At 50.9% G+C, this 27,108-nt stretch overlaps 1 protein-coding gene across 2 annotated transcripts in view; it reads left to right on the top strand.

Moving 5' to 3' along the window:
* The first annotated feature begins 4,039 nt into the window (after positions 1-4,039).
* Positions 4,040-27,108, top strand: part of LOC116936955 (5'-AMP-activated protein kinase subunit beta-1-like) — a 37,986-nt gene continuing 14,917 nt past the window's right edge. Inside the window, exons 1-4 of one of the 2 annotated variants that reach the window (XM_076057685.1) lie at positions 4,040-4,217; positions 7,329-7,587; positions 19,232-19,398; positions 22,818-22,911. In XM_076057685.1, the coding sequence (XP_075913800.1) occupies positions 7,354-7,587; positions 19,232-19,398; positions 22,818-22,911 (495 nt within the window). In that variant the 5' untranslated portion in view covers positions 4,040-4,217; positions 7,329-7,353. The remainder of the gene's footprint in view (positions 4,218-7,328; positions 7,588-19,231; positions 19,399-22,817; positions 22,912-27,108) is intronic. The other variant, XM_076057684.1, reaches the window with a different exon arrangement.

Raw genomic sequence — 27,108 nt, forward strand, 5'->3', positions numbered from 1 at the left:
TGGAGTTAAATAGAGATTTCTGATCGCGGGCCACTGAGGCAAACTCCATCTCCTCAGCAACCCGCGACCATCACCCATCCTTGCAGCGCCTCACGGCTCTCCGAACGTCCGAGCGAAGGCTGCGGTAAGCCTCCTCATTCTCTGACGTGGGATTCTGTAGCCGATGACAGTGGGCCTGTCGCTTTTTCTCAACCACCCTGAACGCCTCCTCTGTCAGCCAGGGTCTCTGGGGAGGTCTGGACCGCGTACCCAAAGCAGCCATTGAAGCTGCATGAGTCACAGTCCTAAACCTCGCCCATTTACCCTCGACATCAGGAGGAGTGGGGGACGATGCCAACCCTAGCCGCAAGCGATGATGAAATTCTCGCTTGCAACTTTCATCAGATAACTGAGACCAGGCCACCGTGGGTATGAATGGGGTCCTGGGTGTACACCCACCACCGGAGTGGAAGAATGGCAGGCGCATCTTACAGATGACTAGTCGATGGTCAGAGGGCAGATCAGCTCCACGGTAGGTCCTGGTGTCAAGGACATGGGCACGCATCCGCTGGTCCGTCACTATGAAGTCCGGCAGATGTTCTTGCTTGGACCCGGCATGAATCCATGATGTTGTGTGGATGCGCCGATGCCGGAACAGCGTGTTGGTAATTACAAGCCCATGGGCTGCACAAAAATCTAGCAGCCTCTTACCGTTGTTATTGAGCTGATCTGGCCCATGCCCTCCAATCACTCCAGACCAGGTGCCAGCATCATGACCAACTCGGGCATTGAAGTCACCCAACATGATTACTCTATCCCGAGGGGCCACTTTAGCCAGCACCTGTGACAGGAGGTCATAGAAGGCATCTGACTCATCGGCCTTGCCTGCATCCCTCCACGGATGTTCATCTTCGGTGGGGACATAAGTAACCACGACCACCACTCCTCGCCTCCCGTTGATGGGAAGGCGAGCCCAAAGTAGCCTGGGGCTTACAGCTTCCCACACCTCACCGCCACGCTCCCACGCCCCCTTCATTATATTATTCAGAAGAAGAGCCACATCCTGTTGTTTGGCAGTCTGCTGCCCCAAGTAGAGGACTGTCCACCCCTCATGGTGGCAGGAGCCAGAACCGGTCCACCGGACCTCCTGAATGCCACAGAGATCCAGGCGGTACCGGTCCAGTTCCCGACAGAGGAGTGGCAGCCTCTCCTCCGCAGTGAGCGTTCGAACATTCCACGTGGCCACCCGTAGTGGCTTTTTGTTGTTTCTGGAGATGCCCCGAGGGTAAAGATTCAGTCTCCTGGCTCCAGGGCCTCCGGCACAAGCTTATTAGTTACATTTTTCAGTCGTACCACCAGCATCATCATCACTACCACCATCACCATGATCACCACCATCACCAGCATCACAATGCCACCATTATCACCACCGTCACCACCACCACCACCACCATTAAATAGAACATAAGAGACCAGTTTAGGAGTCTAATTTTCAAGAGTGAGGGAGATGGTGAGTGAGTGGGTAGGTGAGATGGTGGGTGAGTGGGTGGGTCAGTGGGTGGGTGGGTGAGATGGTGGGTGGTGGGTGAGTAAGTGGGTGAGTTAGATGGTGGGTGAGTGAGATGGCGAGTGGGTGAGATGGTGGGTTGGTGAGATGGTGGGTGGGTGGATGAGTGGGTGGATGGGTGAGTGAGTGGGTGGATGGGTGAGTGAGTGGGTGGATGAGTGGGTGGGTGGGTGGCTGGGTGAGCGGGTGGACGGGTGAGTGGGTGGCTGGGTGAGTGGGTGGATGGGTGAGTGGGTGGATGGGTGAGTGGGTGGGCGGGTGGCTGGGTGAGTGGGTGGATGGGTGAGTGGGTTGGTAGGTGAGTGGGTGGGTGGTTGGATGGATGAGTGGGTGAGTGGATGGGTGAGTGGGTGAGTGAATGGGTGAGTGGGTGGGTGGATAGGTGAGTGGGTGGATGGGTGAGTAGGTGGATGGATGGGTGAGTGAGTGAGGTGAGTGGATGAGTGGGTGGGTGAGTGAAGTGAGTGGATGGGTGAGTGGGTGAGTGAGGTGAGTGGATGGGTGAGTGGGTGGATGAGTGGGTGGGTGGGTGGGTGAGTGAGGTGAGTGAGGTGGGTGAGTGGGTTGGTAGGTGAGTGGATGGGTGAGTGGGTGGGTGGATGGGTGAGTGGGTGGGTGAGTGAGTGAGTGGGTGGGTGAGTGAGGGAGTGGGTGAGTGGGTGAGTGAGTGAGGTGAGTGAGGTGGGTGAGTGGGTGAGTGGGTGGGTGGGTGAGTGAGGTGGGTGGATGGGTGAGTGGGTGAGTGGATGGATGAGTGGGTGGGTGAGTGGGTGAGTGGGTGGGTGGGTGAGTGAGGTGAGTGAGGTGAGTGAGTGAGGTGATTGGATGGATGAGTGAGGTGAAGTTGATATTTTGTGTGGCGAGGGTTCAAACTCAGGTGAGTCAGTCGAGTCCCCCTGGGACACCCCCCCCGCCTCCCCCCCCCGCCTCCCCCCGCCTCCCCCCGCCTCCCCCCCCTCCCCGTCACTAATCAACACCACGTGACTCTCCCCCTATCACTAATCAACACCACGTGACTCTCCCCCCGTCACTAATCAACACCACGTGACTCTCCCCCGTCACTAATCAACACCACGTGACTCTCCCCCCCGTCACTAATCAACACCACGTGACTCTCCTCCGTCACTAATCAACACCACGTGACTCTCCCCCCGTCACTAATCAACACCACGTGACTCTCCCCCCGTCACTAATCAACACCACGTGACTCTCCCCCGTCACTAATCAACACCACGTGACTCTCCCCCCCGTCACTAATCAACACCACGTGACTCTCCACCTGTCACTAATCAACACCACGTGACTCTCCCCGTCACTAATCAACACCACGTGACTCTCACCCTGTCACTAATCAACACCACGTGACTCTCCCCCCGTCACTAATCAACACCACGTGACTCTCCCCCATCACTAATCAACACCACGTGACTCTCCTCCTGTCACTAATCAACACCACGTGACTCTCCCCCCCCCCCGTCACTAATCAACACCACGTGACTCTCCCCCCCCCCCCCCCCCGTCACTAATCAACACCACGTGACTCTCCCCCTGTCACTAATCAACACCACGTGACTCTCCCCCCCCCCCCTCCCGTCACTAATCAACACCACGTGACTCTCCCCCGTCACTAATCAACACCACGTGACTCTCCCCCCGTCACTAATCAACACCACGTGACTCTCCCCCCCCCCCCCCCCCCGTCACTAATCAACACCACGTGACTCTCACCCTGTCACTAATCAACACCACGTGACACTCCCCCTATCACTAATCAACACCACGTGACTCTCCCCCGTCACTAATCAACACCACGTGACACTCCCCCGTTACTAATCAACACCACGTGACTCTCCCCCGTCACTAATCAACACCACGTGACTCTCCCCCTATCACTAATCAACACCACGTGACTCTCTCCCCGTCACTAATCAACACCACGTGACTCTCCCCCTATCACTAATCAACACCACGTGACTCTCCCCCACCACTAATCAACACCACGTGACTCTCCCCCATCACTAATCAACACCACGTGACTCTCCCCCCGTCACTAATCAACACCACGTGACTCTCCACCTGTCACTAATCAACACCACGTGACTCTCCCCGTCACTAATCAACACCACGTGACTCTCACCCTGTCACTAATCAACACCACGTGACTCTCCCCCCCCCCCCGTCACTAATCAACACCACGTGACTCTCCCCCTGTACACTAATCAACACCACGTGACTCTCCCCCTGTCACTAATCAACACCACGTGACTCTCCCCCCCCCCCCCCGTCACTAATCAACACCACGTGACTCTCCCCCTATCACTAATCAACACCACGTGACTCTCCCCCACCACTAATCAACACCACGTGACTCTCCACCCCAATTCCTATCCCCCCCCGCCTCCTCCAACTTTCATCAACACCACGTGACTTGGACGCCCCGCCCCTCGCGCTATAAAAGCCCCCCCCCCCCCACGGTGTGCGAGTCACGTGACCTCAACACGCGCGCGCGTTGCACTGTGGGAGCGAGCGAGCGAGAGAGCGAGCGAGGCGCCCCTCAGCAACTGAACGGAGGCTCTCGCCCGGCCGCCTTTGTCTCTCCACCTCGTCTACAGTCGACGCCGCCGTTGTTGTTGTTGTTGTCGTCGTTGTTGCTGCTGCTGCTGCTGCCTTGGTGAGTTTCGCGGCGTGAGAGGAGAGCGGTGAGGGGTGGTGCTGGTGGTGCTGGTGGTGGTGGGGTTTGCGGCCTAGTGCGGATAGGCCTAGAGGTGGAAGGTCATCGCGGGAGGGGGTGGCTGAGGGGGTGAGGGGGTGGGTGGCTTAGGGGGTGGGTGGGTGAGGGGGTGGGTGAGTGGGTGGCTGGCTGGGTGGGTGAGGGGGTGGGTGGCTGGGTGGCTGAGTGGGTGGGTGGCTGAGGGGGTGGGTGGCTGAGTGGGTGGCTGGGTGGGTGAGGGTGGGTGGCTGAGGGGGTGGCTGAGGGGGTGGGTGGCTGAGGGGGTGGGTGGCTGAGGGGGTGGGTGGCTGAGTGGGTGGCTGGGTGAGGGGGTGGGTGGCTGAGTGGGTGAGGGGGTAAGTAGCTGAGTGTGTGAGTGGCTGGGTGGGTGAGTAGCTGGGTGGGTGAGTGGGTGGGCGGGTGAGGGGTTGAGTAGCTGAGTGGGTGAGTGGGTGAATAGCTGAGTGGGTGAGTAGCTGGGTGGGTGAGTAGCTGGGTGGGTGAGTAGCTGAGTGGGTGAGTAGCTGGGTGGGTGAGTAGCTGGGTGGGTGAGTAGCTGGGTGGGTGAGTAGCTGGGTGGGTGAGTAGCTGGGTGGGTGAGTAGCTGGGTGGGTGAGTAGCTGGGTGGGTGAGTAGCTGGGTGGGTGAGTAGCTGGGTGGGTGAGTAGCTGGGTGGGTGAGTAGCTGGGTGGGTGAGTAGCTGGGTGGGTGAGTAGCTGGGTGGGTGAGTAGCTGGGTGGGTGAGTAGCTGGGTGGGTGAGTAGCTGGGTGGGTGAGTAGCTGGGTGGATGGGTGAGTAGCTCGCTGGGTGAGTGAGTAGCTCGCTGGGTGAGTGAGTAGCTCGCTGGGTGAGTAAGTGGTTGAGTGAGTAGCTGGGTGGGTGGGTGAGTAGGTGGGTGGGTGAGTAGCTGAGTGGGTGGGTGAGTAGCTGGGTGGGTGGGTGAGTAGCTGGGTGGGTGGATGAGTAGCTGGGTGGGTGAGTAGCTGAGTGGGTGGGTAGCTGGGTGGGTGAGTAGCTGAGTGGGTGGATGAGTAGCTGGGTGAGTGAGTAGCTGGGTGGGTGAGTGAGTAGCTTAGTGAGTGAGTAGCTGAGTGGGTGGGTGAGTAGCTGGGTGGGTGAGTAGCTGGGTGGGTGAGGGGGTGAGTAGCTGGGTGGGTGAGTAGCTGGGTGGGTGAGTAGCTGGGTGGGTGAGTAGCTGGGTGGGTGAGTAGCTGGGTGGGTGAGTAGCTGGGTGGGTGAGTAGCTGGGTGGGTGAGTAGCTGGGTGGGTGAGTAGCTGGGTGGGTGAGTAGCTGGGTGGGTGAGTAGCTGGGTGGGTGAGTAGCTGGGTGGGTGAGTAGCTGGGTGGGTGAGTAGCTGGGTGGGTGAGTAGCTGGGTGGGTGAGTAGCTGGGTGGGTGAGTAGCTGGGTGGGTGAGTAGCTGGGTGGGTGAGTAGCTGGGTGGGTGAGTAGCTGGGTGGGTGAGTAGCTGGGTGGGTGAGTAGCTGGGTGGGTGAGTAGCTGGGTGGGTGAGTAGCTGGGTGGGTGAGTAGCTGGGTGGGTGAGTAGCTGGGTGGGTGAGTAGCTGGGTGGGTGAGTAGCTGGGTGGGTGAGTAGCTGGGTGGGTGAGTAGCTGGGTGGGTGAGTAGCTGGGTGGGTGAGTAGCTGGGTGGGTGAGTAGTTGGGTGGGTGAGTGAGTAGCTCGCTGGGTGAGTGAGTAGCTGGGTGGGTGAGTGAGTAGCTCGGTGGGTGAGTCAGTAGCTCGGTGGGTGGGTGAGTAGCTGGGTGGTTGAGTGAGTAGCTGGGTGGGTGGGTGAGTAGCTGGGTGGGTGGGTGAGTAGTTGGCTGGGTGGGTGAGTAGCTGGGTGGGTGGGTGAGTAACTGGGTGGGTGGGTGAGTAGCTGAGTGGGTGGGTGAGTAGCTGAGTGGGTGGGTGAGTAGCTGAGTGGGTGGGTGAGTAGCTGGGTGGGTGGGTGAGTAGCTGGGTGGGTGGGTGAGTAGCTGGTTGGGTGAGTGAGTAGCTGGGTGGGTGCGTGAGTAGCTGGGTGGGTGGGTGAGTAGCTGGGTGGGTGGGTGAGTAGCTGGGTGGGTGGGTGAGTATCTGGGTGGGTGGGTGAGTGAGTAGCTGGGTGGGTGGGTGAGTGAGTAGCTGGGTGGGTGGGTGAGTAGCTGGGTGGGTGGGTGAGTAGCTGAGTGGGTGGGTGAGTAGCTGAGTGGGTGGGTGAGTAGCTGAGTGGGTGGGTGAGTAGCTGAGTGGGTCAGTGAGTAGCTGTGTGGATAGCTGAGTGGGTGGGTGAGTAGCTGGGTGGGTGAGTGAGTAGCTGGTTGAGTAGGTGGCTGGGTGGGTGAGTGGGTGAGTGAGTAGCTGTGTGGGTGAGTGAGTAGCTCAGTGGGTGAGTGGGTAGCTGGGTGAGTGAGTAGCTGAGTGGGTGGGTGAGTGAGTAGCTGAGTGGGTGAGTGAGTAGCTGAGTGGGTGGGTGAGTGAGTAGCTAGGTGAGTGAGTGGGTGAGTGAGTACCTGTGTGGGTGAGTGAGTGGGTGAGTAGCTGGGTGAGTGAGTAGCTGTGTGGGTGAGTGAGTAGCTGGGTGGGTGAGTGAGTGAGTAGCTGGTTGAGTAGGTGGCTGGGTGGGTGAGTGAGTAGCTGTGTGGGTGAGTTAGTGGGTGAGTAGCTGGGTGAGTGAGTAGCTGTGTGGGTGAGTGAGTAGCTGGGTGGGTGAGTGAGTGAGTAGCTGGGTGGGTGGGTGAGTGAGTAGCTGGGTGGGTGGGTGAGTGAGTAGCTGGTTGAGTAGGTGGCTGGGTGGTTGAATGAGTAGCTGGGTTAGTGAGTAGCTGTGTGGGTGAGTGAGTAGCTGGGTGGGTGAGTGAGTAGCTGGTTGAGTAGCTGGGTGGGTGGGTGAGTGAGTAGCTGGTTGAGTAGGTGGCTGGGTGGGTGAATGAGTAGCTGGGTGAGTGAGTGGGTGAGTGAGTAGCTGAGTGGGTGGGTGAGTAGCTCAGTGAGTGAGTGAGTAGCTGGGTGGATGGGCAGGTTGCTGCTACTGACTCCCCCACTCCCCCACCCCCGTGCCCCCCCCCCCTTTGCCTCTACACCGTCAGGGCCCCCCCCCTCCCCGGCGTTGCCATGGGCAACACGACGAGCGAGCGGGGTGGTGGTGGTGGTGGTGGGGGCTCCGTGGGGGCGGGTGGGGGGGGCCAGAAGCCCCCCCGCAGGGACAGCGGTGGGGGCGGCGGGGGAGGGGCGGGGGGAGGGGCGGGGGGAGGGGTGGGCTGCCCCCCCAAGGATCACGACCGCCCCACCAAGATCCTCATGGACAGCCCCGACGACCTCTACATCTTCCACACGGGGGAGAGCAAGGTTCTTACACTACACTATACACTACACTATACACTACATCTTCCACACGGGGGAGAGCAAGGTTCTTAATACACTACACTATACACTACTACACTACACTATACACTACACTATACACTACATACTATACACTACATCTTCCACACGGGGGAGAGCAAGGTTCTTAATACACTACACTATACACTATACACTACACTATACACTACATCTTCCACACGGGGGAGAGCAAGGTTCTTAATACACTACACTATACACTACACTATACACTACACTATACACTACATCTTCCACACGGGGGAGAGCAAGGTTCTTAATACACTACACTATACACTATACACTACACTATACACTACATCTTCCACACGGGGGAGAGCAAGGTTCTTAATACACTACACTATACACTACACTATACACTACACTATACACTACATCTTCCACACGGGGGAGAGCAAGGTTCTTAATACACTACACTATACACTACACTATACACTACATCTTCCACACGGGGGAGAGCAAGGTTCTTAATACACTACACTATACACTACTACACTATACACTACACTATACACTACTACACTATACACTACACTATACACTACTACACTATACACCACTACACTATACACTACATCTTCCACACGGGGGAGAGCAAGGTTCTTAATACACTACACTATACACTACTACACTATACACTACACTATACACTACATTATACACTACACTATACACTACACTATACACTACATCTTCCACACGGGGGAGAGCAAGGTTCTTAATACACTACACTATACACTACACTATACACTACACTATACACTACATTATACACTACACTATACACTACACTATACACTACATCTTCCACACGGGGGAGAGCAAGGTTCTTAATACACTACACTATACACTACTACACTATACACTACACTATACACTACATTATACACTACACTATACACTACACTATACACTACATCTTCCACACGGGGGAGAGCAAGGTTCTTAATACACTACACTATACACTACACTATACACTACACTATACACTACATTATACACTACACTATACACTACACTATACACTACATCTTCCACACGGGGGAGAGCAAGGTTCTTAATACACTACACTATACACTACACTATACACTACATTATACACTACACTATACACTACACTATACACTACATCTTCCACACGGGGGAGAGCAAGGTTCTTAATACACTACACTATACACTACACTATACACTACACTATACACTACATTATACACTACACTATACACTACACTATACACTACATCTTCCACACGGGGGAGAGCAAGGTTCTTAATACACTACACTATACACTACACTATACACTACACTATACACTACACTATACACTACATTATACACTACACTATACACTACACTATACACTACATCTTCCACACGGGGGAGAGCAAGGTTCTTAATACACTACACTATACACTACATTATACACTACACTATACACTACTACACTATACACTACTACACTATACACTACACTATACACTACATCTTCCACACGGGGGAGAGCAAGGTTCTTTATACACTACACTATACACTACACTATACACTACACTATACACTACTACACTATACACTACATTATACACTACACTATACACTACTACACTATACACTACACTATACACTACTACACTATACACTACACTATACACTACTACACTATACACTACACTATACACTACATCTTCCACACGGGGGAGAGCAAGGTTCTTAATACACTACACTATACACTAGATTATACACTACACTATACACTACTACACTATACACTACACTATACACTACTACACTATACACTACTACACTATACACTACTACACTATACACCACTACACTATACACTACACTATACACTACATCTTCCACACGGGGGAGAGCAAGGTCCTTACACTACACTATACACTACTACACTACACTATACACTATACACTACACTATACACTACACTATACACTACACTACACACTACACTATACACTACTACAATATACACTACACTATACACTACATCTTCCACACGGGGGAGAGCAAGGTTCTTTATACACTACACTACACTATACACTACACTATACACTACACTATACACTACACTATACACTACACTATACACTACATCTTCCACACGGGGGAGAGCAAGGTTCTTTATACACTACACTATACACTACTACACTATACACTATACACTACACTATACACTACATCTTCCACACGGGAGAGCAAGGTTCTTAATACACTATACACTACACTATACACTACACTATACACTACACTATACACTACACTATACACTACACTATACACTACTACACTATACACTACTACACTATACACTACTACACTATACACTATACTATACACTACACTATACACTACATCTTCCACACGGGGGAGAGCAAGGTCCTTACACTACACTATACACTACACTATACACTACACTATACACTACTACTATACTATACACTATACACTACACTATACACTACACTATACACTACTACACTATACTCTACATCTTCCACACGGGGGAGAGCAAGGTTCTTTATACACTACACTATACACTACACTATACACTACACTATACACTACATCTTCCACACGGGGGAGAGCAAGGTTCTTTATACACTACACTACACTATACACTACACTATACACTACACTATACACTACACTATACACTACATCTTCCACACGGGGGAGAGCAAGGTTCTTAATACACTACACTATACACTACTACACTATACACTACACTATACACTACACTATACACTACACTATACACTACACTACACTATACATTACATCTTCCACACGGGGGAGAGCAAGGTTCTTTATACACTACACTATACACTACACTACACTATACACTACACTATACTCTACATCTTCCACACGGGGGAGAGCAAGGTTCTTAATACACTACACTGTACACTGTACACTACTACACTATACACTACACTATACACTACACTATACACTACACTATACACTACATCTTCCACACGGGGGAGAGCAAGGTCCTTTATACACTACACTATACACTACACTATACACTACTACACTATACACTACACTATACACTACTACACTATACACTACACTATACACTACACTATACACTATACTACACACTACACTATACACTACACTATACACTACACTATACACTACACTATACACTACACTATACACTACACTATACACTACACTATACACTACATCTTCCACACGGGGGAGAGCAAGGTCCTTTATACACTACACTATACACTACACTATACACTACACTATACACTACACTATACACTACACTATACACTACACTATACACTATACACTGCACTATACACTACACTATACACTACACTATACACTACTACACTATACACTACACTATACACTATTACACTATACACTATTACACTATACACTATTACACTATACACTACACTATACACTACTACACTATACACTACTACACTATACACTACTACACTATACACTACTACACTATACACTACTACACTATACACTACTACACTATACACTACTACACTATACACTACACTATACACTACATCTTCCACACGGGGGATAACAAGGTCCTTTATACACTACACTATACACTACACTATACACTACACTATACACTACACTATACACTACTAAACTATACACTACACTATACTACATTATACACTATACACTACACTATACACTACTATACACTACTACACCACTATACACTACTACACTATACACTACTACACTATACACTACTACACTATACACTACATCTTCCACACGGGGGAGAGCAAGGTCCTTTATACACTACACTATACTACACTACACTATACACTACACTATACTACACCACACTATACACTACACTATACACTACATAATACACTACTAGACTATACACTACTACACTATACACTACTACACTATACACTATACACTACTACACTATACACTACACTACTATACACTACACTACTATACACTACACTACTATACACTACACTACTATACACTACACTACACACTACACTATACACTACACTATACACTACACTATACACTACACTATACACTACACTATACACTACACTATACACTACACTATACACTACATCTTCCACACGGGGGAGAGCAAGGTTCTTTATACACTATACACTACTACACTATACACTACACTATACACTACTACACTATACACTACACTATACACTACTACATTATACACTATACACTACACTATACACTACACTATACACTACACTATACTACATTATACACTACACTATGCACTACACTATACACTACACTATACACTACACTATACACTACACTATACACACTATACACACTATACACTACTACACTATACACTACTACACTATACACTACTACACTATACACTACTACACTATACACTACTACACTATACACTACTACACTATACACTACTACACTATACACTACTACACTATACACTACACTATACTCTACATCTTCCACACGGGGGAGAGCAAGGTCCTTACACTACACTATACACTACACTATACACTACACTATACACTACACTATACACTATACTATACACTATACTATACACTATACACTACACTATACACTACACTATACTATACACTATACACTACACTATACTATACACTATACTATACACTATACTACACTATACACTATACTATACACCACACTATACACCACACTATACACTATACACTACTACACTATACACTACTACATTATACACTACACTACACTATACACTACACTATACACTACACTATACACTACACTATACACTACACTATACACTATACACTACACTATACACTACACTATACACTACACTATACACTACACTAAACACTATACTCTTCACTATACTCTTCACTATACTCTACTACATTATACACTACACTACTATACACTATTCTCTACTACATTATACACTACACTACTATACACTATACACTACACTACTACACTATACACCATACACTATACTCTACCATATACTACATTATACACTATGCACTACACTACTATACTGTACACGACACTACTACACTACACTATACACTACCATATACTCTACTACAGTATACACTATACACACTACACTATACTCTACACTACACTATAGTCTACTAAATTATACACTACTATACACTACACTATACTCTACACTACACTATACTCTACTACACTATACACTACTATACACTACACTACTACATTATACACTACTACACACAATACACTACAACACTACTACACACTACACTACACACTACACTTCACTATACACTATACACTACTACACTACACTACTACATTATACACTATACACTACTACACTATACACTACTACACTACTACTTTATACACAATACACTACACTACTATACTCTACACTAGACTCTACTACATTATACACTATACTCTACACTACTATATACTATACACTACACTATACTCTACACTACTATACACTATACTCTACACTATACTATACACTATACTCTACTACATACTCTACTACATTATACACTATACACTACTACACACTATACACTACTACACTATACTATACACTACTACACTATACTATACACTACACTACTATACACTACACTATATACTACACTACACTACTATACACTACACTATATACTACACTACTACACTATACACTACACTACTGTACACTACTACACTACATTACACTACACTACTATACACTACACTACTACACTATACACTACACTATACACTACCACATTATACACTATACACTACACTATACACTACACTCCTCTATACTACACTATACACTACTACACTATACACTACTACACTATACACTACTACACTATACACTATACTACACTATACACTATACTACACTATACTACACTATACACATATACACTCTATACACAACTGTACACTCTATACACTACTGTACACTAGATACACTACTGTACACTAGATACACTACTGTACACTAGATACACTACTATACACTAGACACACTACTATACACTACACACTATAGACTATACACCACTGTCTCTGTAGCTGTGTGTAGCTGTGTGTCTGTGTGTCTCTGTCTGTGTGTAGCTGTGTGTCTCTGTGTCTCTGTGTGTCTCTGTGTCCGTGTGTCTCTGTGTAGCTGTGTGTCTCTGTCTCTGTGTCTGTGTAGCTGTGTGTCTCTGTCTCTGTGTCTGTGTAGCTGTGTGTCTCTGTCTCTGTGTCTGTGTAGCTGTGTGTCTCTGTCTCTGTGTCTGTGTGTCTCTGTGTAGCTGTGTGTCTCTGTCTCTGTGTCTATGTGTAGCTGTGTGTCTCTGTCTCTGTCTATGTGTAGCTGTGTGTCTCTGTCTCTGTGTCTATGTGTAGCTGTGTGTCTGTGTCTCTGTGTCTATGTGTAGCTGTGTGTCTCTGTCTATGTGTAGCTGTGTGTCTCTGTCTCTGTGTCTATGTGTAGCTGTGTGTCTCTGTCTCTGTCTATGTGTAGCTGTGTGTCTCTGTCTCTGTGTCTATGTGTAGCTGTGTGTCTCTGTCTCTGTGTCTATGTGTAGCTGTGTGTCTCTGTCTTCTGTGTCTATGTGTAGCTGTGTGTCTCTGTCTATGTGTCTATGTGTAGCTGTGTGTCTCTGTCTATGTGTAGCTGTGTGTCTCTGTCTCTGTCTATGTGTAGCTGTGTGTCTCTGTGTAGCTCTGTCTGTGTGTCTGTGTGTCTATGTGTCTCTCTGTCTGTGTGTCTGTGTGTCTATGTGTCTCTGTCTCTGTAGCTGTGTGTCTCTGTAGCTTTGTCTCTGTGTCTATGTGTAGCTCTGTCTCTGTGTCTGTGTGTCTCTGTGTAGCTGTGTGTCTCTGTCTCTGTGTCTGTGTAGCTGTGTGTCTCTGTCTCTGTGTCTATGTGTAGCTGTGTGTCTCTGTCTCTGTGGCTATGTGTAGCTGTGTGTCTCTGTCTCTGTGGCTATGTGTAGCTGTGTGTCTCTGTCTCTGTGGCTATGTGTAGCTGTGTGTCTCTGTCTCTGTGTCTATGTGTAGCTGTGTGTCTCTGTCTCTGTGGCTATGTGTAGCTGTGTGTCTCTGTCTCTGTGTCTATGTGTAGCTGTGTGTCTCTGTCTCTGTGTCTATGTGTAGCTGTGTGTCTCTGTCTCTGTGTCTATGTGTAGCTGTGTGTCTCTGTCTCTGTGGCTATGTGTAGCTGTGTGTCTCTGTCTCTGTGTCTATGTGTAGCTGTGTGTCTCTGTCTCTGTGTCTATGTGTAGCTGTGTGTCTCTGTCTCTGTGTCTATGTGTAGCTGTGTGTCTCTGTCTCTGTGTCTATGTGTAGCTGTGTGTCTCTGTCTCTGTGTCTATGTGTAGCTGTGTGTCTCTGTCTCTGTGTCTGTGTAGCTGTGTGTCTCTGTCTCTGTGTCTGTGTAGCTGTGTGTCTCTGTCTCTGTGTCTGTGTAGCTGTGTGTCTCTGTCTCTGTGTCTGTGTGTCTCTGTGTAGCTGTGTGTCTCTGTCTCTGTGTCTATGTGTAGCTGTGTGTCTCTGTCTCTGTCTATGTGTAGCTGTGTGTCTCTGTCTCTGTGTCTATGTGTAGCTGTGTGTCTCTGTCTCTGTGTCTATGTGTAGCTGTGTGTCTGTGTCTCTGTGTCTATGTGTAGCTGTGTGTCTCTGTCTATGTGTAGCTGTGTGTCTCTGTCTCTGTGTCTATGTGTAGCTGTGTGTCTCTGTCTCTGTGTCTATGTGTAGCTGTGTGTCTCTGTCTCTGTGTCTATGTGTAGCTGTGTGTCTCTGTCTCTGTGTCTATGTGTAGCTGTGTGTCTCTGTCTCTGTCTATGTGTAGCTGTGTGTCTCTGTCTCTGTGTCTATGTGTAGCTGTGTGTCTCTGTCTTCTGTGTCTATGTGTAGCTGTGTGTCTCTGTCTATGTGTCTATGTGTAGCTGTGTGTCTCTGTCTATGTGTAGCTGTGTGTCTCTGTCTCTGTCTATGTGTAGCTGTGTGTCTCTGTGTAGCTCTGTCTGTGTGTCTGTGTGTCTATGTGTCTCTCTGTCTGTGTGTCTGTGTGTCTATGTGTCTCTGTCTCTGTAGCTGTGTGTCTCTGTAGCTTTGTCTCTGTGTCTATGTGTAGCTCTGTCTCTGTGTCTGTGTGTCTCTGTGTAGCTGTGTGTCTCTGTCTCTGTGTCTGTGTAGCTGTGTGTCTCTGTCTCTGTGTCTATGTGTAGCTGTGTGTCTCTGTCTCTGTGGCTATGTGTAGCTGTGTGTCTCTGTCTCTGTGGCTATGTGTAGCTGTGTGTCTCTGTCTCTGTGGCTATGTGTAGCTGTGTGTCTCTGTCTCTGTGTCTATGTGTAGCTGTGTGTCTCTGTCTCTGTGGCTATGTGTAGCTGTGTGTCTCTGTCTCTGTGTCTATGTGTAGCTGTGTGTCTCTGTCTCTGTGTCTATGTGTAGCTGTGTGTCTCTGTCTCTGTGTCTATGTGTAGCTGTGTGTCTCTGTCTCTGTGGCTATGTGTAGCTGTGTGTCTCTGTCTCTGTGTCTATGTGTAGCTGTGTGTCTCTGTCTCTGTGTCTATGTGTAGCTGTGTGTCTCTGTCTCTGTGTCTATGTGTAGCTGTGTGTCTCTGTCTCTGTGTCTATGTGTAGCTGTGTGTCTCTGTCTCTGTGTCTATGTGTAGCTGTGTGTCTCTGTCTCTGTGTCTATGTGTAGCTGTGTGTCTCTGTCTCTGTGTCTATGTGTAGCTGTGTGTCTCTGTCTCTGTGTCTATGTGTAGCTGTGTGTCTCTGTCTCTGTGTCTATGTGTAGCTGTGTGTCTCTGTCTCTGTGTCTATGTGTAGCTGTGTGTCTCTGTCTCTGTGTCTATGTGTAGCTGTGTGTCTCTGTCTCTGTGTCTATGTGTAGCTGTGTGTCTCTGTCTCTGTGTCTATGTGTAGCTGTGTGTCTCTGTCTCTGTGTCTATGTGTAGCTGGGTGTCTCTGTCTCTGTGTCTATGTGTAGCTGGGTGTCTCTGTGTAGCTCTGTCTCTGTGTAGCTGGGTGTCTCTGTGTAGCTCTGTCTCTGTGTCTATGTGTAGCTGTGTGTAGACAAGGAGTTTGCAGCTTGGCAGGAGGACGTAGAGCTGTCTGGGGGACTCTGTCTCTGTGTCTGTGTAGCTGTGTCTATGTGTGTCTGTGTAGCTGTGTCTATGTGTGTCTCTGTGTGTAGCTGTCTCTGTGTAGCTGTGTGTAGCTGTGTGTAGCTGTGTCTATGCGTATCTGTGTAGCTCTGTCTCTGTGTCTGTGTAGCTGTGTGTCTGTGTAGCTGTGTGTCTGTGTGTAGACAAGGAGTTTGCAGCTTGGCAGGAGGACGTAGAGCTGTCTGTGTGTCTCTGTGTAGCTGTGTGTAACTGTGTGTCTGTGTGTGTAACTGTGTGTCTGTGTGTAGCTGTGTCTCTGTGTGTCTATGTGTGTAGCTGTGTGTCTGTGTGTGTAACTGTGTGTCTGTGTGTCTCTGTGTCTCTGTGTCTGTGTGTCTGTGTGTCTGTCTCTGTGTAGCTGTGTGTAGACAAGGAGTTTGCAGCTTGGCAGGATGACGTAGAGCTGTCTGTGTGTCTGTGTGTCTATGTATGTGTCTGTGTCTCTGTGTGTCTCTGTGTGTAGCTGTGTCTGTCTGTAGCTGTGTGTCTGTGTGTGTGTAACTGTGTGTCTCTGTGTGTCTGTGTAGCTGTGTGTAGACAAGGAGTTTGCAGCTTGGCAGGAGGATGTAGAGCTGTCTGTGTGTCTCTGTGTGTCTCTGTGTGTAGCTGTGTCTGTGTGTCTCTGTGTGTCTATGTGTGTGTCTGTGTGTGTGTCTGTGTGTCTGTGTAGCTGTGTGTAGACAAGGAGTTTGCAGCTTGGCAGGAGGACGTAGAGCTGTCTGTGTGTAGCTGTGTGTAGCTGTGTGTAGCTGTGTGTAGCTGTGTGTCTCTGTGTGTCTCTGTGTGTCTGTGTAGCTGTGTGTAGACAAGGAGTTTGCAGCTTGGCAGGAGGATGTAGAGCTGTCTGTGTGTCTCTGTGTGTCTCTGTGTGTCTCTGTGTGTAACTGTGTGTAACTGTGTGTCTCTGTGTGTCTCTGTGTGTCTGTGTGTCTCTGTGTGTCTGTGTAGCTGTGTGTCTGTGTCTGTGTGTCTGTGTAGATGTGTGTAGACAAGGAGTTTGCAGCTTGGCAGGAGGACGTAGAGCTGTCTGTGTGTAACTGTGTGTCTGTGTGTGTAACTGTGTGTCTCTGTGTCTCTGTGTGTCTCTGTGTGTGTCTGTGTGTCTCTGTGTGTCTGTGTAGCTGTGTGTAGACAAGGAGTTTGCCGCTTGGCAGGAGGACGTAGAGCTGTCTGTGTGTCTATGTATGTGTCTGTGTCTCTGTGTGTCTCTGTGTGTAGCTGTGTCTGTGTGTAGCTGTGTGTCTGTGTGTGTGTAACTGTGTGTCTGTGTGTGTGTAACTGTGTGTCTGTGTGTGTAACTGTGTGTCTGTGTGTGTAACTGTGTGTCTGTGTGTGTAACTGTGTGTCTGTGTGTGTAACTGTGTGTCTCTGTGTGTCTCTGTGTGTCTCTGTGTGTGTCTGTGTGTCTGTGTAGCTGTGTGTAGACAAGGAGTTTGCAGCTTGGCAGGAGGACGTAGAGCTGTCTGTGTGTCTGTGTGTGTCTGTGTCTCTGTGTGTAGCTGTGTCTGTGTGTGTCTGTGTGTGTCTGTGTGTGTCTGTGTGTAACTGTGTGTAACTGTGTGTCTCTGTGTGTCTCTGTGTGTCTCTGTGTAGCTGTGTCTGTGTGTAGCTGTGTGTCTCTGTGTAACTGTGTGTCTGTGTGTGTAACTGTGTGTCTCTGTGTAGCTGTGTGTGTAACTGTGTGTCTGTGTGTCTGTGTGTCTGTGTAGCTGTGTGTAGACAAGGAGTTTGCAGCTTGGCAGGAGGACGTAGAGCTGTCTGTGTGTAGCTGTGTGTAGCTGTGTCTGTGTGTGTAACTGTGTGTCTGTGTGTGTCTATGTGTCTATGTGTGTGTCTGTGTCTGTGTGTCTGTGTAGATGTGTGTAGACAAGGAGTTTGCAGCTTGGCAGGAGGACGTAGAGCTGTCTGTGTGTCTCTGTGTGTCTGTGTCTGTGTGTCTGTGTGTCTCTGTGTCTCTGTGTGTAGCTGTGTGTAACTGTGTGTGTGTGTCTGTGTAGATGTGTGTAGACAAGGAGTTTGCAGCTTGGCAGGAGGACGTAGAGCTGTCTGTGTGTGTCTGTGTGTCTGTGTGTGTCTGTGTGTGTCTGTGTCTGTGTGTCTGTGTCTGTGTGTCTGTGTAGCTGTGTGTAGACAAGGAGTTTGCAGCTTGGCAGGAGGACGTAGAGCTGTCTGTGTGTAACTGTGTGTCTGTGTGTGTAACTGTGTGTCTCTGTGTGTCTGTGTGTCTGTGTGTCTGTGTCTGTGTGTCTGTGTAGCTGTGTGTAGACAAGAAGTTTGCAGCTTGGCAGGAGGACGTGGAGCTGTCTGTGTGTCTCTGTGTGTCTGTGTCTGTGTGTGTGTGTCTGTGTGTCTCTGTGTGTCTCTGTGTGTCTATGTGTGTGTGTCTGTGTAGATGTGTGTAGACAAGGAGTTTGCAGCTTGGCAGGAGGATGTGGAGCTGTCTGGGGGGCTCCCTCCTCCTGCTCGACCCACCGTCTTCCGCTGGCCCGGCGGAGGGAGAGACGTCTACTTGGCGGGCTCCTTCGACAGCTGGACGTCTAAAATCCCACTCACAAAGAGGTGACCAGGCTGACTAGCACACTGACTAGCAGGCTGACTAGCAGGCTGACTAGCAGGCTGACTAGCAGGCTGACTAGCACGCTGACTAGCAGGCTGACTAGCACGCTAACACGCTGACTAGCACTCTAGTTAACACTCTGACTAGCACTCTGACTAGCACGCTGACTAGCAGGCTGACTAGCAGGCTGACTAGCACGCTGACTAACACGCTGACTAGCAGGCTGACTAGCACGCTCACTAGCAGGCTGACTAGCACGCTGACTAGCACGCTGACTAGCACGCTGACTAGCACGCTCACTAGCAGGCTGACTAGCACGCTAACACGCTGACTAGCACTCTAGTTAACACTCTGACTAGCACTCTGACTAACACGCTGACTAGTAGGCTGACTAGCACTCTGACTAGCACTCTGACTAGCACTCTGACTAACACGCTGACTAGCAGGCTGACTAGCAGGCTGACTAGCACTCTGACTAGCAGGCTGACTAGCACTCTGACTAGCAGGCTGACTAGCAGGCTGACTAGCAGGCTGACTAGCACTCTAGCTAACACTCTGACTAGCAGGCTGACTAGCACTCTGACTAACACTCTGACTAGCACTCTGACTAACACTCTGACTAACACTCTGACTAACACTCTGACTAACACTCTGACTAGCACTCTGACTAGCACTCTGACTAGCACTCTGACTAGCACTCTGACTAGCACTCTGACTAACACTCTGACTAACATGCTGACTAGCACTCTGACTAACACTCTGACTAGCACTCTGACTAGCACTCTGACTAACACTCTGACTAGCACTCTGACTAGCACTCTGACTAACACTCTGACTAACACTCTGACTAGCACTCTGACTAGCACTCTGACTAACACTCTGACTAGCACTCTGACTAACACTCTGACTAACACTCTGACTAACACTCTGACTAGCACTCTGACTAACACTCTGACTAGCACTCTGACTAGCACTCTGACTAGCACTCTGACTAGCACTCTGACTAGCACTCTGACTAACACTCTGACTAGCACTCTGACTAGCACTCTGACTAACACTCTGACTAGCACTCTGACTAACACTCTGACTAGCACTCTGACTAACACTCTGACTAGCACTCTGACTAGCACTCTGACTAGCACTCTGACTAGCACTCTGACTAACACTCTGACTAGCACTCTGACTAACACTCTGACTAGCACTCTGACTAGCACTCTGACTAGCACTCTGACTAGCACTCTGACTAGCACTCTGACTAGCACTCTGACTAGCACTCTGACTAGCACTCTGACTAGCACTCTGACTAGCACTCTGACTAGCACTCTGACTAGCACTCTGACTAGCACTCTGACTAGCACTCTGACTAACACTCTGACTAGCACTGACTAACACTCTGACTAGCACTCTGACTAACACTCTGACTAGCACTCTGACTAGCACGCTAGCTAACGCTCTGACTAACACTCTGACTAGCACTCTGACTAGCACTCTGACTAACACTCTGACTAGCACTCTGACTAGCACTCTGACTAACACTCTGACTAACGCTCTGACTAACACTCTGACTAGCACTCTGACTAGCACTCTGACTAGCACTCTGACTAACACTCTGACTAGCACTCTGACTAACACTCTGACTAGCACTCTGACTAGCACTCTGACTAACGCTCTGACTAACACTCTGACTAGCACTCTGACTAGCGCTCTGACTAGCACTCTGACTAGCCCTCTGACTAACACTCTGACTAGCACTCTGACTAACGCTCTGACTAACACCATGACTAGCACTCTGACTAGCACTCTGACTAGCACTCTGACTAGCACTCTAACTAGCACTCTGACTAGCACTCTGACTAACACTCTGACTAACACTCTGACTAGCACTCTGACTAGCACTCTGACTAGCACTCTGACTAGCACTCTGACTAGCACTCTGACTAGCACTCTGACTAGCACTCTGACTAACACTCTGACTAGCACTGACTAACACTCTGACTAGCACTCTGACTAACACTCTGACTAGCACTCTGACTAGCACGCTAGCTAACGCTCTGACTAACACTCTGACTAGCACTCTGACTAGCACTCTGACTAACACTCTGACTAGCACTCTGACTAGCACTCTGACTAACACTCTGACTAACGCTCTGACTAACACTCTGACTAGCACTCTGACTAGCACTCTGACTAGCACTCTGACTAACACTCTGACTAGCACTCTGACTAACACTCTGACTAGCACTCTGACTAGCACTCTGACTAACGCTCTGACTAACACTCTGACTAGCACTCTGACTAGCGCTCTGACTAGCACTCTGACTAGCCCTCTGACTAACACTCTGACTAGCACTCTGACTAACGCTCTGACTAACACCATGACTAGCACTCTGACTAGCACTCTGACTAGCACTCTGACTAGCACTCTAACTAGCACTCTGACTAGCACTCTGACTAACACTCTGACTAGCACTCTGACTAGCACTCTGACTAGCACTCTGACTAGCACTCTGACTAGCACTCTGACTAGCACTCTGACTAACGCTTTGACTAGCACTCTGACTAGCACTCTGACACACTGACTAGAACTCTGACTAACACTCTGACTAACACTCTGACTAACACTCTGACTAATAGAGACGTCTACCTGACGGGCTGACTGGCTGGCTGGCTGGCTGACTGAGTGACTGGCTGACTGAGTGACTGGCTGGCTGAGTGACTGGCTGGCTGAGTGACTGACTGACTGGCTGACTGAGTGACTGACTGAGTGACTGACTGGCTGACTGAGTGACTGACTGGCTGACTGAGTGACTGACTGGCTGACTGAGTGACTGACTGGCTGACTGAGTGACTGACTGGCTGAGTGACTGACTGGCTGAGTGACTGACTGGCTGAGTGACTGACTGGCTGACTGGCTGAGTGACTGAATGACTGACTGACTGGCTGGCTGAGTGACTGACTGGCTGGCTGACTGAATGACTGGCTGGCTGACTGAATGACTGGCTGGCTGACTGAATGACTGGCTGAGTGACTGACTGAGTGAGTGACTGCCTGAGTGAGTGACTGCCTGGCTGGCTGACAGACTGACTGACTGGCTGACTGACTGAGTGAGTGACTGCCTGAGTGAGTGACTGGCTGACTGGCTGACTGGCTGACTGAGTGACTGACTGACTGACTGACTGGTTGGCTGACTGACTGACTGACTGACTGACTGGTTGGCTGACTGGCTGAGTGACTGACTGACTGACTGGCTGACTGACTGAGTGAGTGACTGCCTGGCTGACTGACTGGCTGACTGACTGACTGCCTGAGTGAGTGACTGACTGACTGACTGGTTGACTGGCTGAGTGACTGACTGACTGGCTGACTGGCTGGCTGACTGACTGACTGAGTGACTGGCTGACTGTCTTCCCACCGCGTGTAGTCACAACGACTTTGTGGCGATTCTGGAGCTACCGGAGGGCGAGCATCAGTACAAGTTCTACGTGGACGGCCAGTGGCTCCACGACCCCAATGAAGTAACGCTCGCACGCTTACACACTCACTCACACGCTCACTCACTCACACGCTCACTCACTCACCTACTCACCCACTAACTCACTCACACGCTCACTCACACGCTCGCTCACCCGCTCACTCACTCGCTCGCACGCTCACCCGCCCGCTCACCCACTCACTCACCTACTCACCCACTCGCTCACCCGCTCCCCCGCTCACACGCTCGCTCGCTCACTCACTCAACTCACTCACCCACCTACTCACCTACTCACCCACCCACCCACCTACTCACTCACCCACCCACTCACCCACCCACCCACCCACTCACCCACCCACCCACCCACTCACCCACTCACCCACCCACCCACTCACTCACTCACCCACCCACCTGCTGTGTCTGTGTGTAGCCTGTAGTGACGAGTAACCTGGGCACAGTCAACAACCTCATCCACTCACCCACCCACTCACCCACTCACCCACCCACTCACCCACTCACCCACCCACTCACCCACCCATCCACTCACCCACCCACCCACTCACTCACCCACCCACTCATCCACTCACTCACCCACCCACTCATCCACTCACTCACTCACTCACCCTCTCACCCACCCACTCACCCACCCACCCACTCACCCACTCACTCACCCACCCATCCACCCACTCGCTCACTCACCCACTCACCCACTCACCCACTCACTCACCCATCCACTCACTCACTCACCCACTCACCCACCCACTCACCCACTCACTCACCCACCCACTCATCCACCCACCCACCCACTCACCCACTCACCCACCCACTCACCCACCCACTCACTCACCCACTCACTCACCCATCCACTCACTCACCCACCCACTCACCCACCCACTCACCCACCCACCCACCACCCACTCACCCACTCACTCACCCATCCACTCACTCACCCACCCACTCATCCACCCACCCACCCACTCATCCACCCACCCACCCACTCACCCACCCACTCACCCACCCACCCACCACCCACTGTGTCTTTGTGTAGCCTGTAGTGACGAGTAACCTGGGCACAGTCAACAACCTCATCCACTCACTCACCCACCCACTCACCCACTCATCCACTCACCCACCCACCCACTCACCCACTCACCCACTCACCCACTCACCCACTCACTCACCCACTCACCCACCCACCCACTGTGTGTGTAGCCCGTGGTGACGAGTAACCTGGGCACAGTGAACAACCTCATCCACTCACTCACCCACTCACCCACCCACCCACCCACTCACCCACCCACCCACTATGTCTGTGTGTAGCCTGTGGTGACGAGTAACCTGGGCACAGTGAACAACCTCATCCACTCACTCACCCACTCACTCACCCACTCACTCACCCACTCACTCACTCACCCACTCACCCACCCACTCACTCACTTACCCACCCACCCACCCACTCACCCACCCACCCACTATGTCTGTGTGTAGCCTGTAGTGACGAGTAACCTGGGCACAGTGAACAACCTCATCCACTCACTCACTCACCCACCCACCCACCCACTCACCCACCCACCCACTCACTCACTCACCCACCCACCCACTCACCCACCCACCTACCTGTCTGTGTGTAGCCTGTAGTGACGAGTAACCTGGGCACAGTGAACAACCTCATCCACTCACTCACCCACTCACTCACCCACTCACCCACTCACCCACCCACTATGTCTGTGTGTAGCCTGTGGTGACGAGTAACCTGGGCACAGTGAACAACCTCATCCACCCACTCACCCACCCACTCACCCACTCACCCACCCACCCACTCACCCACCCACCTGTTGTCTGTAGCCTGTAGTGACGAGTAACCTGGGCACAGTGAACAACCTCATCCACTCACTCACCCACTCACCCACCCACTCACCCACCCACCCACTCACTCACCCACTCACCCACTCACCCACCCACTGTGTGTGTAGCCTGTAGTGACGAGTAACCTGGGCACAGTGAACAACCTCATCCACTCACTCACCCACTCACCCACCCACTCACCCACCCACCCACTCACTCACCCACTCACCCACTCACCCACCCACTGTGTGTGTAGCCTGTAGTGACGAGTAACCTGGGCACAGTGAACAACCTCATCCACTCACTCACCCACCCACCCACCACCCACTCACCCACTCACTCACCCACCCACCCACCACCCACTCACCCACTCACTCACCCATCCACTCACTCACCCACCCACCCACTCATCCACCCACCCACCCACTCACCCACCCACTCACCCCCCACTGTGTCTTTGTGTAGCCTGTAGTGACGAGTAACCTGGGCACAGTCAACAACCTCATCCACTCACTCACCCACCCACTCACCCACTCATCCACTCACTCACCCACCCACTCACCCACTCACCCACTCACCCACTCACCCACTCACCCACTCACTCACCCACTCACCCACCCACCCACTGTGTGTGTAGCCCGTGGTGACGAGTAACCTGGGCACAGTGAACAACCTCATCCACTCACTCACCCACTCACCCACCCACCCACCCACTCACCCACCCACCCACTATGTCTGTGTGTAGCCTGTGGTGACGAGTAACCTGGGCACAGTGAACAACCTCATCCACTCACTCACCCACTCACTCACCCACTCACTCACCCACTCACTCACTCACCCACTCACCCACCCACTCACTCACTTACCCACCCACCCACCCACTCACCCACCCACCCACTATGTCTGTGTGTAGCCTGTAGTGACGAGTAACCTGGGCACAGTGAACAACCTCATCCACTCACTCACTCACCCACCCACCCACCCACTCACCCACCCACCCACTCACTCACCCACCCACCCACTCACCCACCCACCTACCTGTCTGTGTGTAGCCTGTAGTGACGAGTAACCTGGGCACAGTGAACAACCTCATCCACTCACTCACCCACTCACTCACCCACTCACCCACTCACCCACCCACCCACTCACCCACCCACTATGTCTGTGTGTAGCCTGTGGTGACGAGTAACCTGGGCACAGTGAACAACCTCATCCACCCACTCACCCACCCACTCACCCACTCACCCACCCACCCACTCACCCACCCACCTGTTGTCTGTAGCCTGTAGTGACGAGTAACCTGGGCACAGTGAACAACCTCATCCACTCACTCACCCACTCACCCACCCACTCACCCACCCACCCACTCACTCACCCACTCACCCACTCACCCACCCACTGTGTGTGTAGCCTGTAGTGACGAGTAACCTGGGCACAGTGAACAACCTCATCCACTCACTCACCCACTCACCCACCCACTCACCCACCCACCCACTCACTCACCCACTCACCCACTCACCCACCCACTGTGTGTGTAGCCTGTAGTGACGAGTAACCTGGGCACAGTGAACAACCTCATCCACTCACTCACCCACCCACTCACCCACCCACTCACCCACCCACCCACTCACTCACCCACTCACCCACCCACTCACCCACCCACCCACTCACCCACTCACCCACCCACTCACCCACCCACTCACCCACTCACCCACCCACCACCTACCTGTCTGTGTGTAGCCCGTAGTGACGAGTAACCTGGGCACAGTGAACAACCTCACCCACCCACTCACCCACTCACCCACCCACCCACTGTGTGTGTAGCCTGTGGTGACGAGTAACCTGGGCACAGTGAACAACCTCATCCACTCACTCACCCACCCACCTACCTGTCTGTGTGTAGCCCGTGGTGACGAGTAACCTGGGCACAGTGAACAACCTCATCCACTCACTCACCCACCCACCACCTGTTGTGTGTAGCCCGTGGTGACGAGTAACCTGGGCACAGTGAACAACCTCACCCACCCACTCACCCACTCACCCACCCACCCACTGTGTCTGTAGCCCGTAGTGACGAGTAACCTGGGCACAGTGAACAACCTCATCCACTCACTCACCCACTCACCCACTCACTCACCCACTCACTCACTCATCTACCCACTCACCCACCCACCCACCCACTCACCCACCCACCCACTGTGTGTGTAGCCTGTAGTGACGAGTAACCTGGGCACAGTGAACAACCTCATCCACTCACTCACCTACTCACTCACCCACTCACCCACTCACCCACTCACCCACTCACTCACCCACCCCACCACCCACTGTGTGTGTAGCCCGTGGTGACGAGTAACCTGGGCACAGTGAACAACCTCATCCACTCACTCACCCACTC

The sequence above is a fragment of the Petromyzon marinus genome, chromosome 84 (genome assembly GCF_048934315.1).
Source record: "Petromyzon marinus isolate PM22_M1 ecotype Great Lakes invasive population chromosome 84, UKy_Petmar_22M1.pri1.0, whole genome shotgun sequence".
Lineage (NCBI taxonomy): Eukaryota > Metazoa > Chordata > Hyperoartia > Petromyzontiformes > Petromyzontidae > Petromyzon > Petromyzon marinus.